The sequence below is a fragment of the Taeniopygia guttata genome, chromosome 1A (genome assembly GCF_048771995.1).
Source record: "Taeniopygia guttata chromosome 1A, bTaeGut7.mat, whole genome shotgun sequence".
NCBI lineage: Eukaryota > Metazoa > Chordata > Aves > Passeriformes > Estrildidae > Taeniopygia > Taeniopygia guttata.
Genome location: NC_133025.1, coordinates 68,936,802 through 68,955,582, shown reverse-complemented (window position 1 = coordinate 68,955,582; position 18,781 = coordinate 68,936,802). Strand labels below are relative to the sequence as shown.

Below are 18,781 nucleotides of genomic sequence, written 5' to 3'. Positions count from 1 at the left end.
CTCACTGCCCAGTGACAGGAAATCCAAAGGGTCTGTTCTCTCTTGGTTTACACAGTGGTGAGTAGTTAACAGCAGGGGTGATCTGCACTGTTTCTTCCTCCTAAAAATTGCTCTTCTGGTGGTGTTTAGACTCAAACTGCAGTCTTTGCAGCCTGGGTGGGGACAGAGAGGGGGGTTTCCATGCACTTTGCTCCACAGCAGGTCAAGTAGCAGGGTGACAGTGTTATCTCCCCCTGTGACAGGAGGTCACATTCCCACAGTGCTGCTACCGGAAGGCACCAGCTCCACAGGCTTGGCACAGTATTTTAGGGGGTTAATAAACTGGAAAACTTGGCATTTGCTGTGCCCTTGAGCTAGGCAGCAAGTCCTCTGCCATGGCCAGGTGAGCCCGCTGCTGCAGCAGCCTTCAGATAGATGTTGCCTTCACACATGTGAAGGCTGAGGAACGTCAGAGCTGGTTTCAACCCCAGGGGAAAATGCTTAGGGACAAAGCAGATGCTGTGAGAAAAAACAGGCCAGAAGAAAGACTATTTTAAAATACCCCACGCTTGAACAGTAGCAGCCAAGCCAAAATAAAATGTTTTTAAAAAAACAAAAGTCGGTGCACAGACTGTGGGAAATACAAAGGGGTCATGAGAAATGAGAAAGGCTCAGCAGTGGGAGCGAGTGACCAGAGCCCAGTCCGCAGGAGCACGGCCACAGCAGCACAGGGACAGCCAGGCTGGCAGTGGTGCCAGTGACACCAGCACACACCGTGCCCACATGGGGTTTTGCAGCCAGGGGCAAATTTGGGACATGCTCCTGTTTCCCAGCAGAACAAGGAGCACATGGCTGGTGCCTGACACCATATTCACCAGAACCACTGGCTGAGGCACTCACTGGGGTGAAACACTCAAGCCAGGCCAAAAGGGAAACTGTCTTTCTCCTCCAGTGCAAGGTCAAAGGGGAATCGCCTCTTTCCGATGTGAGGAGATGTATTGGAGGGGTATGAGCATATCCTATTCCTAATCCCTGAAAGCCCAGGCAAACTGAAGGGAGAGGCTGATGGCCTTGAGAGGCCCCACAGAGCAGCCTCACCACCATGGGAGACAGGGCAGGCTTGAGCAGCCTTGGCCTGTCCCTGGGATGCCGGGGAGTGGAAGCCCAGGGAGCAGTAGCAGGACAAGGAACAGTGCAGTGAACCCTCGGTGTAGCCTCCTCTGTGGCCCAGGGCCCTCATTCCTCTTGTGCTGTTGTAACTCCTGCCTCTGTGCCAATGGCTTCCAGAACGCAGAGGAAAACTCTCGCATCTCAATCACCTTCTTCCGACTCTTCCGCGTGATGCGTCTCGTGAAGCTCCTGAGCCGAGGGGAGGGCATCCGGACACTCCTTTGGACCTTCATCAAGTCCTTCCAGGTATTCCTTCACTTATCTCTCAGAAAGACCCAACTCATTTTCATTTCCCTTGGTTTCACCCCAGTGCCTGAGCTCAAAGGTGCCCAGGGACAGGTGGCAAAAACAAGCCAAGTAAATGGAACTTGCAGGGAGTGACTGCCTGGGTATGGGTTTCATCTTTAAAACATGAGTAATTGCTTGACACCCTCCTGAACAGCCTTAATAGTTCAGTTCAACTCAATTACTGCCTGTCTGTAACCCTTCGATCTCATCTCTTTTTTTTTTCCTTATTTGAACTGTATTTCATATGTGTAACTCTAACTGAAATACACAGCTATGGGGGGAAAGTATGTGTCTCAATTAAGTTTCCTTTAAGCCTTGTTTTGAGGATTTCCAGTGAGTATTAGAGGTGTGTGGCCTCCATACTTTCATCCAGGAAGAATTCACCTTTTTAGCCTTACTCTTTTGAGCTAGTAACAATGCCAAGTTATTAAATTGCTGCTGCTTTTTTCCCTGGAGACAGGTTGCATTTCAGTGGTAGGTAAAGTTTCAGAGTAGATAGGAAGAAGTGAAGAATATCAGACTGGATAAGAATCATCACCTTTGGAGGAAAACAAACACCCCAGTTATTTGCTAGAAAAAAAAACCTAGCCACATACAGTAAAATGATAGAGATGAAGCATGGCATACTCCTGCATTCTAAAAGTACTTGACCTGGATTTACTGGACCAGCAAAACCTGGATGTTAGCTGGGGCTCATCCAAAGGAAGTGGCAGGGAAACACAACACAGGAATTACAAATAGTGGTCTAAACATGAGCAAATATGCAGAACACGCCACTGGGCAAAAGCATGAACGAGTAACTTGTGCAACACACAAATCTTGAAGCAGCAACTATGTAGCCCTCAGACTGAGGCTGCAAATGGTCAATAGCTTTGGTATTGACTCAAATGGAAAAGGAACTGACCCATACTTTAAAACTTAAACCTCACCAGTGACAACACAAGCTGAGACCAAAGCCTGCAGTGCTGCAGCTCATTGCAACTTCTGTCTCTTCTCAGCAGAAGTAGCACACGTGCACACCAGGCATCAGCACGGACTTATTCCAGTGCAGCTCTCAGTGGTCCCGGTAGCCAGACCACCAGGCTGATGCAAAGGACTCATTTTGCCCACTCCTTGACTGCCAGAGAACCTAACCTTGCACAGCAGGTTTCTGACACATCCATACTACAGTGACTTTTACCATTGCTTGCAGAGCTGCCAGCGTCCAGGTTGTTATTTGAGCAGTGCCACTGGGAACCGTTTTGTTTGCCTGCGTAGGAATGAGATTCCCTTGGCACAGCTCAGCCGGCCCTGATGCAGGGGACGGAGTCACACTTTCCAGTTCCTGCTTCTCCTCCCCTTGCCCCTGTGCCCCTCCAGCTTCTTTAGCAATATCTCGCCCTGAGGTGAACTTGTCGTGGCTGGAGAGGAGGAGATGGATGGGAAAGGGAGCACCTGGTACTTCCCCCAGTGACCTTCAGACCTCTTCAGCTGGAGAGTCACTTCAGGCGGGGTTGTAGGGTGGTGGGAGAAAGTATGAAGGGAGGGATCTTCCACAGCAGGGGAGGGGGGAAAAACAGGCAGCGCTGCAAGCAAGTGCCTTTTCCCTTGAAAGCCTTTAGCCATTTATAACATGGAATTCTCTGCTCCAAGCTCCTCCTCTTGCAACTACCGGGAGGCTCCTTTGGTAGCTAAGAATAGCCAGTGTGCCGCTCTCAATTCAGCCACTCCCACTGTGAGAATGTGGGATCCCAGCAAACTTTGGCACAGGCCCTTCAGTGTCCCCACATGCTTCCAGAAAGCATCTCTGCTCGCACAGGGCAGCCAAATAAGCAAGGAACCCATGGAGTTAGATCCCGTGGTAACTTCCACGTGCCCTGGGCATGGCATGAAGTGCTGACGTAGAAGCTGGGGCACTGGTCAGAGCGGTGGGAAAATGCTCAGCGGGGTTTCCATCTGCAGAGACAGCAACAGGGTCAGCCTGGGGAGCAGGAGGAGTAGGAAGTGAGAGGGTGCCGAGGGCACGGCAGGGCCGTGAGAATCGCGAGGACAAAGTGGTAACACCAAGGAAGGACAGAGCCTGAGGAGGACAGAGACAAATGCAGGATGTGGGGAGCTGAAGGAGCCATGAGGAACAAGAGGCAGGGATGAGCAGGAAGGTGCATTAGTGGAGAGAAATGGACTAAGCAGAAGAACATGAAAAGGAAGTGAAGGGGCAGATAGAACAGAAGACATCCATTTTCCCATACATTTGGATGGGAAAAACAGAAGTACTGTCAGAAAACATAAGTACTGTTAAGGTTATACACCTCAGGTCCTATCTGGACACTATCCCAGGAGCTCTTAGGTATTGTGTGCATCAGGTCCCAGCTAAATCACACAAAATGTGTGGAGCCCAGTTCTGAGCTGCTGGTCTCTTCAGCCACATTGTGGGATAAACATACTGATTTGTCTGGCCCCCTAGAAAACTAGAGGATTCTGTCCTAAGACTCAAGGTGACAATTACAGACTTCATCTAAAGGATTTGATTTTTTTTTTTGTCATTTTAATATTCAGATCTCTTTGAGATTATGTATGCAGATCTTAGTCAAATCTCCATGGTGGCCAGTGAAAATAGTATCTTGTTTTTTTCCTGCGGGATTTAGTTGTGTTGAATTTAGGATTACAGAAGGGTTTGGGTTGGAAGGGACCTTAAAGATCACTTAATTCCAACCACTCTGCCATGGGCAGGGACAGACTAGGTTGTTCAGAGCTCCATCCAACCTGGCTTTGAACACTCCCACAGTTGGAGCAGCCAAAGCTTCTCTGAGCAACCTGTTCATGTCTCACCTACCCATACAGCAAAGAATTTCTTCCTAGTATTTAATCTAAACCTGCTCTATTTAATCTAAACCATCACCCCTTCTCTTATCAACTGAAAAAAATAAATCCATTTATGTCTTTATTGTAGGCCCCCTTTAGGTATTGGGAGGTACTCTAGAGTCTCTCTGGAGCCTTCTCTTCTCCTGGCTGAACAGCCCCAACTCTATCAGCCTGTCTCCATAGCAGAGGTGCTGCAGCCCTTTGATAATGTTGTAGGCTTGTTATATTCTGTGAAATTGGGTGTTCAAAATCTAGATCAGGGACTTGCTCACATTTTCAGAGTGAATGCGTCCACTCATTTCCTCTGAATCGAGTTCTGAAAGCCTCTGCTCTGAGCGTTAGATACTTCAAAAGATTCCTGCTCAAAAAGCCTGAGCCTGTGAAGTCCCGAGCCTTTGATTCCTGTTCGTGGTGGAGGAAACCGGCAGCATCAGCACTTGGCTGGTTGCACTGACCCCTTCCTAGGGAGGCAACTCTGCCTATCAGGGCTCTGCTTTTCCTCTTCAGCAGCTGATCATTGACACTTGGTGCGTGGCAGATACCACCAGGGACGCCCGACACTCAACAGGAAAGGTGCTGATGCTGCCTTAGGGTACTTAGGGTGGTAGCAGCCATTGTAGCAGAAGCCTTGAATTGAGATTCCAGCAGCTGGAATTTTTATGGAATTATTCCACCATACCTGTTGTAGGGAAATATCACATTGCCCAGAGTAACACTGGCTGTGAGAGCTTTTCCCCTCCTGGTAAGCAGGTGTAGACACTGGTTTTGCCTCGCTTTCCTGGCTCGGTCAAGGGCGGGAGTGCCAGGCGGGCAGCGGAGCTCCATCCGTCCGTCCATCCATCCATCCATCCATCCATCCATCCATCCATCCATCCATCCATCCATCCATCCATCCATCCATCCATCCATCCATCCATCCATCCATCCATCCATCCATCCATCCATCCATCCATCCATCCATCCTCCCCCATGGCACGGAGCCTGCTGGGCTGGGCTGGGCTGGGCTGGGCTGGGCTGGGCTGGGCTGGGCTTAGCTGGGCTGGGCTGGCAGCCAGGCGTGGGCCTGCGGAGGCATCTAGTGGCCACTGCCCGCACTACAGAGCCCTGGGACCAGCCAGCAGCCTGAGCCGGCAGCACCAACCCGCCAGAGACACAGCGCTCTCTTCTTCCTTTCCTTTCCAGGCTCTCCCCTACGTGGCTCTTTTAATAGTGATGCTGTTCTTCATCTACGCTGTGATTGGGATGCAGGTACGTGATGCTTAAAGAGCTCGGTGTGTCTGTCTTCTGCTAGAGCATGGGAGCAGGCTTACAGGCTGACTAGATCAGTGTGTGGTTGTGGGGGCTTACAGCAAGGTTTTCACTCACTAAGGTAATGCCTGCCCTCCACATTCTCGAAGGAATATCCACAAAGATTTACTGCCTTGCTTGTTGGTCCAAAACAGTTTTTTAAGTGGGCTTATGGCCATGCTGCACTGAACAAACCAAAATGTTCTCTTGCATCTCTTTCACACTGGCATAACTTCCAGTGAGTTGTAAAGAGCAGCTTTTGATCTACACCCATGAAGGTAAATATGGGATCAGACCCAATGTACCGACACTTAGAGTTTCTCCAGGAAGCTGCATCAACACAACATCTTACTCAGTTTGCAAAATGCTCTTGGAGTCATGTTGAGCATTCACCTGTGCAAGGAACTGATTTTCACAGAGACCATTGAAGACAGCACAGGATATAGGCACAGTCTGAGACAGTCCCACTCTCATTTGCTGCACTGCTTTTCAAGCTAAGCTTCACTTTCCACTTCAATGTTAATCAAAGTTCTCAGACAAGTCAGCCATCTGGGATCAGAGGCCACAGTATGGAAAGGCATGGCATAATTGCTTCCAGAGGTCTTCAAACATGACAGGCTTCTTGGTTTCACCATGACAACAGGATTTGTCATGAAATTCATCTGACCTCTGTGACCTTGTTTTAATTTGTTTCCTGTTATTATAATCACATGTTTTCACAAACTCCATCTACCCTGCCCCACTGTGAAAAATAAATTTAATGTTTTCTTGAATTATCACAGGTTATCTCAATAGCCCCAGTAATCACAGCTGTCATTTACTCTGCTAAGCTCATATTGTAAACTTGTCAGTTTTGCCTTTAATACCTAAGATGGCCAAGATCTTACAGAATTACCAGTGCTATACAGAAAATCACTTGAGTATTAAGCTGGTATTACATTGCTGTACAAAGCATTATAAGTGACTTCCAAGCACCCACACAGATGGGGTCTACAGTGGTCAGGGCACCACCAGGGCCAGATGCTTTATTCTGTAATTCTACTCCTTTTTCTTTCAGCTAGTTCTAAGTTGCCTATTTAACCCTTGGCTTACATTCAAACCTCTGTTTAAATCATCTCAGCAGTCTGAAGATCATACATCTGTCTTTCACATTGATCTAGACTACTAGGTCACTTCATGCCCTCATGCCTTCCAATAAGAAAACAGACTTTTTTTATTTGCCCAGAGCCCACGGACCTGTGATTATCACTTTTTGTCCAAATGGCATCTCAGACATTTTTTTGTGCAGCCCTCTTGAATGTGCTGACACACAGAGCTCCCTCACACACAGGGACACATAGGAAGGAAAATCATCCCTCACTCTATTAAGCTATGAAAGACTGGATGTACCAGAACTGATAAAAATATTCGAATTTCCCATATAAAGGAGACCTACTTCTTTATGTCAGCTACTGCCACAACCTGGAGCGTAACAACATTCAAGCCTCACTACCTAATGTGCTCAAGTGGAAAAAATCCAAGTTGATGCTGATGGATGAAGCTGCTGGTAGGATGGCCCAGGAGGCACAGATTGGAGAGGCTGTAAGGGAGGAACCTCCACTGACAGCTCCTCCCAGGTAGCCAATGCAAAACACTCACAGCAGCTGCTGCCTCCTGTGCGAGGGAAGCTGTAGGGGTCGAAAGGAAGATCATGGGCAGCTCCCTTACCTACATTTGCCTGAAATGATAAATATGGGCTCAGAGCTGCCTGTGGCGTGGGGCTGGCCAGGCAGGGGAAGGCCCAAGCATCCATGAGGAACCCCTGAGGAAAGCTGCCATGTGCTGACCCTCCCTCCCATCTGGCAAGGCCATCCCACCATTGTCCCTGCGCCCCTCTCCATGTCATTGTTTCTCTCAGGGTGCTAATTATCAGTGACATTTCCTTGAAAAGAAGCTGGGTGTTCTCTCAGAGCTGCTCTGTTCCTGCTGCTTGTTTTGGCTACAGAGAGATTACAGCTCTCAGCCCCTGAGATCTCTGCCACGTTGTTATCAATGGGGAATAAATAGTCCTGACTGTGTTGTGCAGGGACCTTTCTGCCACACAAGATTTGTTTAAACTCTCAGTCCCACTGCCTGAAAGTACCACAGCTATCCAAGATTTTTTTTAAAGAAGCCTGAAACTCTGCTGCACTGGGGACTTCACACCTAAAGACAGGCAGCTAAAAAGGTTTGCTGATAGTTGCAGGCTTCATGCCAGGGCTGGATGAACTAGTTTTTGTGGCATGGGAGGAAGCTCTAGGACATCCTTGTCTGGGCAGATCCGGTCATCATCTTCATGCTGCTGCAATCTGAGAGGACCCCTGAAACACCTGCTGGTGACAAGCATGACTATAGAAGGGCAGGCATTTGGACAGTTCCAGATCCAAGGCAATGCATTTACATTGTTTTGTGAAGATCCGAGGCCCCCAACAGAGATGGAAGCTCAAGGCTTTAGAGCTGCTGGTCTTTTGCTATCATTTTGTCCTGACAAAGATAGATAAGCAATGAAGGAAGGAGCCTTTTCTTCTCTGTTACTGATTTCTTTCAGCTGGACTCCCTTCCCAGTTGTGTGCCTGTTACATGAAGGCCCCACGTCCCTCATGTATTCAGTGTATGAATAAGGAACACCTTGTTTTAACATGAGATGCTTTTTATTGCAAAATTAGTGCTTTTCTGGTTTTAAAGCAGAAGCCGGGAAAGCAACAACAAATATGAAAGACATACAGAAATGTTGCCCTGATTTTTAAAAGTGTTAAGTTTTCTTTTGTAGTTCTTTTGAAAGTTTTAAAGTTCTCATAAAACTTCTTTAGCCTTCTGATAATGTTTACATATTTCTAGTAGAGTTCTCACGCACTATTCATGTCAATAATGAGTTTTGCATTCTTCTTTGTGGGAGGAGAGAATTGATGGGCTATTGGTTTGACCAGTGTGGTTGAAGAGGTAGCAATTTCATCCTCCAATCCACTGTCACTTTTAGAATTCTATATACTGCAAAGTCAGAAATAAAATTGGCTCCTTTTCTCTCTTAAACTCACCAAACTTCTGTGTACTCATTTCGTGTCCAATAGCGACACAGAAAAATTTCTTTTAATAGAAGAGCAGATTGCATTGAATATCAGAGTCAGGGTGAGGCCAAGAGCTACGGGTGAGAAGAGGTTTGGGGATTTTACAGGGCTAATCTGAAAAAACTTCTGCTTTCTGCCAGGTGTTTGGTAAAATTGCGCTGAACGATACCACAGAAATCAACCGCAACAATAACTTCCAGACCTTCCCCCAGGCAGTGCTGCTGCTTTTCAGGTGGGTGTATGACAGCTCTGCATTGTGTCAGTCTGGGAGCACCATTCCTCTGCTCTCGGGCACAGCTTATCTCCTCCTACCGTGTCATGTTCACGAGGTGAGTAGTGACATGTTGTCCTTCAGTGGGGGAGCCTGGGAATTATGTCAGGTGGAAGGACCAGTCCATTAAGTCTCTTGTAGCCCAGCAGCTCACCCTGGTAATGCTCAGTGCTGGGGAGGGACATGAGTCTTCCTACACAGAAGGAAGGTAGCCAGTTTTCAGTTCTCTCCAAAGTTGATATGCATCAAAACCTTCTTTGGTTCAAATCCGGCCAGTCTGACTTCTAGCAGGAAAAGGGACATGATGAACTTGTGATTAGGCATGGCCAAGCTCAGCTTAGTACATCATCCTACTCCAGCTGGGGCCAGGGAGGAGTGCTGAAGGGGTGAGAAGTTGGCACAAATTCAACACTGTCATAATTTTGAAGGATTTCATTAGATGCAATCCGCAGCCATGTCATACACCTCTCCATGATTCTGCTTGGAATGTGAGTGCCCTGTACCCATAGCAGCCAAAACCAGTCAGAAATTATATGCTGATGATGGCAACAAAACCAAACAGAGGACCAGGATATACCAGGGGATGTCAAAGCCATGCTCTTAATTGACCTCAGTGGCAAAATTGTCATTAATGTTCATGGGATCAGGAACAGGTTGCTAACGTGCCAGTCCCTGTCACATCCAAGGTCACTGCTGTCTCCCCCTGCCCTTTGCCTTGCCCAGGTGTGCCACAGGTGAGGCCTGGCAGGAAATCATGCTGGCATGTCTCCCCGACAAGAAGTGCGACCCGGAGTCGGAGCCGGCCAATTCCACGGAAGCCGATCACTCGTGTGGCAGCAGCTTCGCCGTCTTCTATTTCATCAGCTTCTACATGCTCTGTGCCTTCCTGGTGAGTCCCCCCCAGCCAGACCTTCCCTCTGTCAGACTCAGCCTCTGCTTCCCCAGACATCAGCAATGCACAGGACAAGAATGAGCTCAAAGAGGAGAAATCTCCCCAGGGGTCTTTCAGTGACAACACCCCTTCCCTGCCTCCCTCCAGCTTTGAGGGATGCTCTGCTTCCAATCCCTGTCTTCTGTGCATAGCAAAGGAGCTCTTTGCTCTTCCCCCTTCCCCCTAAATGAGAAAACCAAATTAGTCTGTTGTGGGCTGTGCTGAGGCTAGCAACGCCTCAGCCACACTTCCCACCTTCCCTCCTACCTTCCTTCTGGTTGCTGAGCGGGTTTTTCCTCCCCTGCCAGCAGCAATGACTGTGAGAATACACATATCCCACTTGCATCTGCTCTGTGTTGGCAGTGCAGCACTGCTCAGAGCGACAGCACACGCTCTGCAGCTGGCAGCAGTGCCCAAAACTCTCCCAGTGAACAGCAGCAACATTTTTAAAGTTTTGGTCTTGGGCCAGAAGAAAGGACCTTTATCTCAGCCCCACTGCCTACTGAAGATAAATCCCACCTCATTCTGCCAGGCAAAGACACAGGTAAATAAAAAGCTACAGCAGCACATCTAAGAGCTTAGCGAATTTTTGCCTCATCCATTTAGTAGGGAAGAGAAAAATGTAACCAACCAAGAATATTCCACCTCTGAGCTCTTCCCATTTAAACCAGGGGGCTGGCATGGGGGAATAAAGAAGCTAATCCCAATGGCTTCCCAGTTTTGTGAGTCCAAATTCAGACCTTAAATGGAGAACCTGGTAAAATTTACTGTTCCTTGCCTCACCCATCACATCATCTCTGTCCTTGTTTGCAGATCATCAATCTTTTTGTAGCTGTTATAATGGATAACTTTGATTACCTGACACGGGACTGGTCCATTTTAGGACCACACCACCTGGATGAGTTTAAAAGGATCTGGGCAGAGTATGACCCTGAAGCTAAGTAAGTAATCCATCCTGGATATCAGAGCTGCTCAGGAGAACAGACCCATTATTTTCTGTTCTCTAGACTCAGTGCAGTAAGTGCCATCTTCCTCCTGCAGGAACTTTCTTTTTTTTTTGGTACAAAACTCCTCCTAAAATAGATGTCACCACCAGGTACTGCTGGTGAATCCATAAGCCCAAAGTGCAAAGATACAGAAATCTCAGCATTTGGGCTGCACTGATCCCTGTCAGGCCGTTGCTATACTTTCTGTTGGGGCGATATAAACTTAGTGAGGAGCAGCAGGAGACTGAGAAAAAGAGATTGGGGGTTGGATTATTGTTGTATTTGTTTGCAATATTGAGCTGTGACTCTTCTGCTTGACTTTGTACTCACAGCAGAGCTGCTCTGCTCAAATCTCTGTTTTTTTTCATATGTCATATAAGCCCACCACAACCTGTACATTGACATGGCTGCATTCTAATTTTTGCAGGGATTTAAAGTTACACTACAACAACTCACATGAGGGCTTAACTGACATTCAGTATTATATGCTCTGTTTGACACATGCTTAGGCTTAAAGTGCATTTAGATCCCTGTGGCATTACTGTACAGTTGACAATTGTAATTGCAAAGCCCCTTCATAATGCAAAAGCCATGGAAAGAGATTTGGGTGTAAACAAAAAGCAGATCTCTTTAGGAAACATAGTGTCAAGATTAATCTGGGCTTAGGTTCTGCCATACATGAGGGCATGTCACATTATGAGAGTGATACATGAATTTAAACACTTCTTCCCATTCGAGGTGACTACCTGGGCTGGGGGCTTTGAATATGGATGGGGAATAAGCACAGACTTGTAATAAATACACCATTTGTTGACAAAACAGATGCTGCTATTTGTGCTTGCTTGAAGGCAAGACTGCAGTGGCTGAAGCCATATAATAGATATCCACTCAGTTCAGATGGAGTCCTGTTCCTCCCTGGTTATAAATGGGAAGCTCTTTTATTCCTCTTCCCCATCCATGTCCCATGCCCCTCCTCTGGCTCTGGTAACTTTCCTCCCTCCGTGAGAGAATTCGTCTTTTGAGATACCATTTACCAAATTTAAGAGAAACCCAACTGCTGCTGTGAAGGAAGTTCAGTCCTTTGTTTTGTGCTCACTCTAGCCCAAAGCATAAACATTAAAGTATTAAAAGGCAGTGGCTTGGGGCTATTTATGTGGGAGATAAACCACAAGGAAATAGACCCTTTACACCTCTCTGCCTGCTATAAGCCTCAGCCCAACAGGTAAATAAGCGGGTATTTATTTTGAGCAGGTCAGTGAATGGGAAGAGTACCCCAAATTATCTGTTCATGCACTAAGAAACTGGAATGTTGAAAAGGCTGAGATCAATTATTGCAAATATTGACTCAAATATGACTGACAGCTGGGATTTCTGCACTAGTAGAAGTTATATGAGTGCCAGGCAAATCCTGCAGAAGGCCTGAAATAATACTTTAAGCTATGCCTGGCGTACAGGGAGCAGCAGCATGAGGCTGGAGAGACCTTAGTGACACTTTTAGCTGTAGCTGCACTCTGCAGGCAGGCCAGCAGGTCAGCCCTGGCCAGGCTGCAGCCCTCACTGTGCTTTCTTCTTTAGGGGACGGATCAAACACCTGGACGTGGTGACCCTGCTCCGGCGGATCCAGCCCCCGCTGGGCTTCGGGAAGCTCTGCCCTCACCGAGTGGCTTGCAAAGTAAGGCCCACTGCTGTCAGGGAGGCTGGGCTCACAGCAGCTAAACCAGACAGCCAGCCAGAGAATACAGAATGGTTTGGCCTGAAAGGCGCCTTAAAGACCATCTAATTCCAGCCTCCGTGCTTGGGCAGGGCTGCCTTCCACCAGACCAGTTGTTTTACACTAAACAGTCTGCCGTGGCATTTTCTAGCTGATTCTGCCTCACTCACTGGGCACATCCCAGCTCGCTGCCCACCAGGCAGAGCCAGCAATAGCATGTCTGAACAACCCCTGGGCTGCCCCCTGCCTCTCACCAGCTCCTCTGGGCTCCAACCACCCAGTCAAGGGCTGGGGGGTCACCAGCAGGTGGGCTGTGCACTACTCAGGGCCATCAGCCTTTTGTCTGGTTAGGAGAGTACATCTGTGCTAAATACAGCTCTTAAGTACCAAGAACACACCTCTCCTTGTGCTGTCAAACACCCATCTCAAGACAGATTAGGTGAGATAGAAATAACAGGGCATTCTCATTGTGTAACTAATCCACAGGCCATGGATATTCACATAAGAGGCATGGCAGGTCTGGAGGGTGTCAGGAGGACATAAGGAGGAGCATGCTTCAGTCCAGTGTGTGGCAGTGTGATTGTTGTCTTTCTCCTCTTCATCCCACAGCGCCTTGTCTCCATGAATATGCCACTGAACAGTGATGGGACTGTCATGTTCAATGCCACTCTCTTTGCATTGGTCAGAACAGCACTGAGGATCAAGACAGAAGGTGAGAAGCTTGCTGACTGCAAGGATACAAAGGTGTTCATGCCAAGGTGTCCTGAGCTGGAATAAACCAACAGGGACAACTTGTTGAAAATTATCCAGATTACTCATATGCAGTACATGGGACAAAAAGCTTTGTGAAGAGGTTTGGAGGAATAATACCTTCTAGGAAAAGCACAGTGTTCCCCACTTCCCCCAGGAAGCCGGTGCTTCCTGTAGTATCATCTCAAATTACTGATCACATTCTTCACAGTGGTCTGAAAGTTTAAAGTTTTAGACCAATGTCTGCTCACACAGCAATTAGGAGGATGAAGGGCAAAGAAGCCTCCTCTTTGTACTCTGTCTGCAGAGCTGAGCCACTTCTGGACTGCTGTTGCCACTGATCTTCCAGTCCAAGGGAGAAAAAAGAGCCTGGACTCGAGGGTCTAATCTCACACAAACTCCTGTGCTTCCATTAGCATAAGTGAACATCACATTATAGTAACAGTGGTGTTGTAAAGAGAGATGAGAAGTAAAGGGACTATTAATAGCTTTGCATAGACAGCAGGTATATTTGAGGGAAGCAGACAAGATTTGGGGCTCAGCTTGTCCTCTTTGTTGCTCTCTGTCACTTGCTGTAATGAAAGATATTGGTCCCGAGTCAAAATCTGGCTTCATGTATTAATGAGATGCATTAAAAGGGAGTGTAGGTCTGTGATTCACAGCTAAACACCTCTGCCTCAGGAGTGGCTACATTACATTTCAGTCATGGGGAAGCAGTGACCAGAAGAACTTTACCTTACAGTGCCAGCTGCACACAGCTGAGCCAAAAAACAGTGGCAAAACAAAAAATTATATTAAGGCCTTGAAAGGTGTGCTAAACAGAATTTGACTGCAGTGCAAGAGACTCTCCTGAGGAAAAAGCCATCCACAATCCCTGTAAGACATCTTGTGTCTTATGAAAGAGAGACCCAAAAAGGATTCAATTTTCTTGTCTGTCTGAGAGAGCCTCAAACTCTTGGAGTCATTGCCAGTGAACTCCTGGGAAACCATCTAAAGCCTCAAAAGCTTGCTTGCTTTCTTTCTTGCCTTTGCAGGATCTTTTAAGTGGTCAGGGCAGAAATTTGAAATTAGCCCTGCTGAGTCAGATTTCTGCCTTTGATGCTGTCCATGTGTTGCATCCTCAGCTAGTATTCCATGTCCCTATCTTCATTGCATCCTATTACAAGAACTACTGCCATGCAGAGCCCTGTGCAGCACCCTCAGGAGCCTTACTGCTGGGGAGAATTAAGAAAAACTGCAGGAAAAACATCTTTAGAAGGACAAGATACTGGTTTCAGATGCCTAGAGAGAGAGAAGAGAGGGGTTTGAATGTACATAAATCAAGTAACTCATCTGCGAGGAAATGGGTATCTAGAAGGAAAGTCACCTCCCTACCAAGAGATGACTATGCATATTTAGGAAGAAGACCTTTTGCTGTGAGGGAGCTTTAGGAATGGTCTGAACATCTCTTGGCCCAAAACTTTCCACTACTGAAAACACTCTGATATTTGCCTCCTGAGATTTCCATGCCAGACATTAAACTGCTCCTCTGCAGGGTCTGCTTAATTCCTGTCTCTGATGATTTTCACCCTGCAGGTAACCTGGAGCAAGCCAACGAAGAGCTGAGAGCAATAATTAAGAAAATCTGGAAGCGCACCAGTATGAAGCTGCTGGACCAGGTGGTGCCTCCTGCAGGTGGTGAGTGCAGGATCTTGTCCCTGTCTCTGAATATCTGTTTTTTTTCCCCCACCTGTCCTGTCCTACTGCACCTCATGATCATTAGGTGGAATAGGGGAGAGAGGCTTTCTTCTCAAAGCTATCAGTATTTCATCAGGCTGAGGTCTGTCCTGTAGTAACATGAATATGCTGTTCTTACTGCTGAGAAATCAGGGAAAGAAAAAAATGTGCATAAACAGGAGTTGGTGCATAGGCACCCAGTGTGGCATTCGCTGGTTTTCCAGGTGGCCCCATGGGCACAAAACAGCACTTGGCAGTCAGCTAACAGAAGCAGCCAGGTCCTGAGCCTTGCTCAGCCTGCTCTGAAGTCAGTGGACCATGCCTTCTAGAATTTCCAGTGGGTTTGCAGAAAGGAGGAGAGCTACCTGGAGAAAAATGTAGCACACATTTTGGCTGACTGAGTCTTTACTGTGTGGGAGCACAGCTGTGACTGCATTTCAGGGGAGAGGTGATCTCTGTTCGCTAACACCCATGTTAGGCACAGAGAGACAGAATTCCAATGCAGAGAAGGGTCAGAGCAGGTTTGAGATGGATGATCAGAGGCTGTTGGCAAGCCAGCCTGTGAATAAGTCTTACCTCAGGCTGTCACAAGACAGCAGCATGTGTTGACCCAGATCCTTTGTGGTTAACCAGCACCAGAGACTGCAAAGGTTAGATGTGCTCCTGCTGCAGGGGTTCTGTGCCAGCAGAGCCAGTCTGCCCCAATGCCACCTGCACCTCTCTTCCTGACTGTTCACAGCAAGCTCTGGTTGCAGAGCAGTCCCTTCCTTCAGCCCTGCATCCTGATGCCATAAAAAGCAGCGATGAACTGCAGTGCCCAGTGCTCCTGCAAGGCTTACATGAGCAAATACACCGATCAATCAGCTGCTTATCGAATTTATTTTCTCTCCCCTGCTTTGCAGATGACGAGGTGACCGTGGGGAAGTTCTACGCCACTTTCTTGATCCAGGAGTATTTCCGGAAGTTCAAGAAGCGTAAAGAGCAGGGGCTGGTGGGGAAGCCCTCGCAGCGCAACGCGCTGTCCTTACAGGTGACAAGCGGGCCCCGAGAGGACAGGGGTGGTACAGTAGAGACAGGTGGCCCCACTTCCCTCTTCAACCATTCTGGGGGTTGCAACGGGCTATCCCTACTGGAAAGGAGTTTGCAAATCACTTGAATTATCACACCAATCCTTTTGGATAAATACCTGTGTATCACGGGCTCACAATCCCTTAGCTCTGGAAATGGAAGGCACAGGTGAGGCATAATCACGATTTATCAATCTGACAGTAATATTTGAAATCTGGGATCCTTTGAACTGGTATGAAGTGTCCTACAGACATTTGCTTACTCCCACATAAATTTGACCCATTCTGAGTGCATGTTGCAAGCAGACAAAATCACTTACGTGGAAAAGCATGCCTGGATGCCAAGGCCATCCAACGGACAGGGCATCAGACTGTAAGGACTGGGATTTGTTCCCCACTGTGATACATGCTCACTCAGCAGATTACCAGGCTGTGTGACAGAAAGAGAAAACCCTGTTGACTGTACAAGCAGTACAATTTATGTCCCTCGAGGATACTTTGAGAAAAAAGGGTGACTCTAGAGTTTCAGCAAGCTGAAAAGTGCTGTGATGTGGGCACAAACACTGACTGAGGCCTCAGTAGACCCACAGCTTACCACCCTGCGTGGACTCTTTGGAACAGACTGCAGACAGTGAGGGGTTTGAGGACTTTGCAGGTCCAATGTCAGGAGCTTAGTTATTAAATCCGATTTTAAGCTGCTGATTAAAAAGAAAAGATTTTCTGAGGCAGCAGAGTACATGGTTCAGCTGGAGCTGTGGCTGCTCTAGAGCCTCTGGTTGTGGGTCTGAGAACTCAGAGTTGAAAGCACACAGACCTGCTTAGTCAAGCCTGTGGGTTTATGTCTGTGTTGCTGTGATGAAGGCAAGGACTAGCAACAAACATTCCTTGGGTTGTATTGCCAAGTGTTTCTCTCTCCCTGAGGTGGAGATGAAAGAACAGGGTTTGCTGGTGTTTCTCTAGGAGCTGGAGGTGCTATGTTAACCAAAGGGGCTCCACAGTGTTTAGGAAGAAATGGCAATGCTGTTGTCTCTCCTGTGCCCACTCGGAGATATGAAGCTCTATAGTTTGCTGTTTTGCAGGCTGGTCTGCGCACACTCCACGACATTGGGCCCGAGATCCGACGAGCCATTTCTGGAGACCTGACAGCTGAAGAAGAGCTGGACAAGGCCATGAAAGAAGCTGTTTCTGCTGCCTCTGAAGATGATATCTTCCGGGTAGGTTCTGAACAAGTTTGCAAGCTGAGGCTGAGCTCAGAGTGCTACATTCTCTTTTCTTCATTCTGCATTTCAGCTGGGCCCTCCTTGTTTGGTAGATCTTACTAAAAAACAGTGTGGACCTAGGTCCTAAGTTTTATCCCAATTCCTTCTCTCTTTCTCTCAAGGGAAACTTCTCACTGGAAGATTCCCTCATGAAACCTAAATTAAAGAACAGATCAGTGCAGCCATCTTGCAATCTGCAGAGCAGCAGCCAGGCACACTTTAGTGTTTTGTTCACTCCTTTCAGTGGCACTGGTAGCATCCTTCCAAAAATTACACAAGGACCCAATAGAGCTCCTATGGAAGGAGAAAATTTTCTGAGCAACTTAGCTAAAACATTTCTTTCTTATTTCATTCCTGTTTCTTGTAATGGTTTTCTTTGGTAACTTTTCTTCTCCTTTGGCATTTTCCTCCTTTCTTTGCAGAAAGATGCTCTCAGTCCCTTTCATCACTCATCTAAACATAACTGTCTCATTTCTCTCCATTTCTTCCTCCAGGTGCTTAATAGTTTCTGGTGCTTTTCTCAAATTCCCCCTCATACCTAAACATTCCTTTGTAACTGCACTGGGGAAAGCAGACAGCAGCTCCTTGTTTCTTGCATTCATATCCCATCCTGGACCCCCAGGACTGGTGGGAGGTGTGGAGGCATACACCTGCCAGCCCTCTGAAGCCCCTGCCTGTGTGAGGCTAGTCTCTGTGACAGAGAAGTCCTCACACTGCCTTCTGGAAGAGACAGCACCAGTGCCATCATGCACACTTTGGTCCTCATTTATTTTTTTCCTCAAGAACAGTCTAAATAGGAAAACACCGGGGCCCTTGCACATCTCACTCACAAAGGAAAAATCCTTTCTGTTTCTCTGACAGAGAGCTGGAGGCTTGTTTGGAAACCATGTGAGCTATTACCAAAGTGACGGCAGGAGTGGGTTCCCCCAGACATTCACCACCCAGAGACCTTTGCACATCAACAAGTCTGGCAACAACCATGGAGATACCGAGTCTCCATCTCACGAGAAGCTGGTGGATTCCACCTTCACGCCCAGCAGCTACTCATCTTCAGGCTCCAATGCCAACATCAACAATGCCAACAACACGGCCCTGTGTCGCTTCCCCAGCCCACCCAACTACCCCAGCACTGTCAGCACGGTGGAAGGCCATGGGACCCCCCTGTCGCCCACCATATGTGTGCAGGAGGCTCCCTGGAAACTCCCATCCAAAAGGTAAGTCTCCCAGCAGAGAGGGAGCCAAGGGAGCAGGTGTTGGAAGGTGCATGCAAACACCAGAGCACTGCTGCCAAGCCAAAATCACTCCCAGACATTGCCCAGCCCGCAGCCTGGATTGAGCCTTCTGGTTCTCCACTTGTGCCAAAGCCCACAGATACACACCAACTGGCCACTGCAAAGCACCAGCACTCTTACTGACCAACACACTTGACTTCTTTGGGCTTC

At 47.7% G+C, this 18,781-nt stretch overlaps 1 protein-coding gene across 36 annotated transcripts in view; it reads left to right on the top strand.

Moving 5' to 3' along the window:
- CACNA1C (calcium voltage-gated channel subunit alpha1 C) overlaps nucleotides 1-18,781 on the top strand; it is a 452,642-nt gene that overhangs the window by 418,993 nt on the left and 14,868 nt on the right. For 20 of the 36 annotated variants that reach the window (XM_072923847.1, XM_072923859.1, XM_072923870.1 and 17 more), the window contains 11 exons: nucleotides 1,267-1,395; nucleotides 5,461-5,526; nucleotides 8,789-8,880; nucleotides 9,643-9,808; nucleotides 10,664-10,791; nucleotides 12,412-12,508; nucleotides 13,157-13,259; nucleotides 14,873-14,974; nucleotides 15,916-16,043; nucleotides 17,145-17,294; nucleotides 18,201-18,553. In XM_072923847.1, the coding sequence (XP_072779948.1) occupies nucleotides 1,267-1,395; nucleotides 5,461-5,526; nucleotides 8,789-8,880; nucleotides 9,643-9,808; nucleotides 10,664-10,791; nucleotides 12,412-12,508; nucleotides 13,157-13,259; nucleotides 14,873-14,974; nucleotides 15,916-16,043; nucleotides 17,145-17,294; nucleotides 18,201-18,553 (1,514 nt within the window). The remainder of the gene's footprint in view (nucleotides 1-1,266; nucleotides 1,396-5,460; nucleotides 5,527-8,788; nucleotides 8,881-9,642; nucleotides 9,809-10,663; nucleotides 10,792-12,411; nucleotides 12,509-13,156; nucleotides 13,260-14,872; nucleotides 14,975-15,915; nucleotides 16,044-17,144; nucleotides 17,295-18,200; nucleotides 18,554-18,781) is intronic. The other 16 variants (XM_072923850.1, XM_072923878.1, XM_072923866.1 and 13 more) reach the window with 1 other exon arrangement.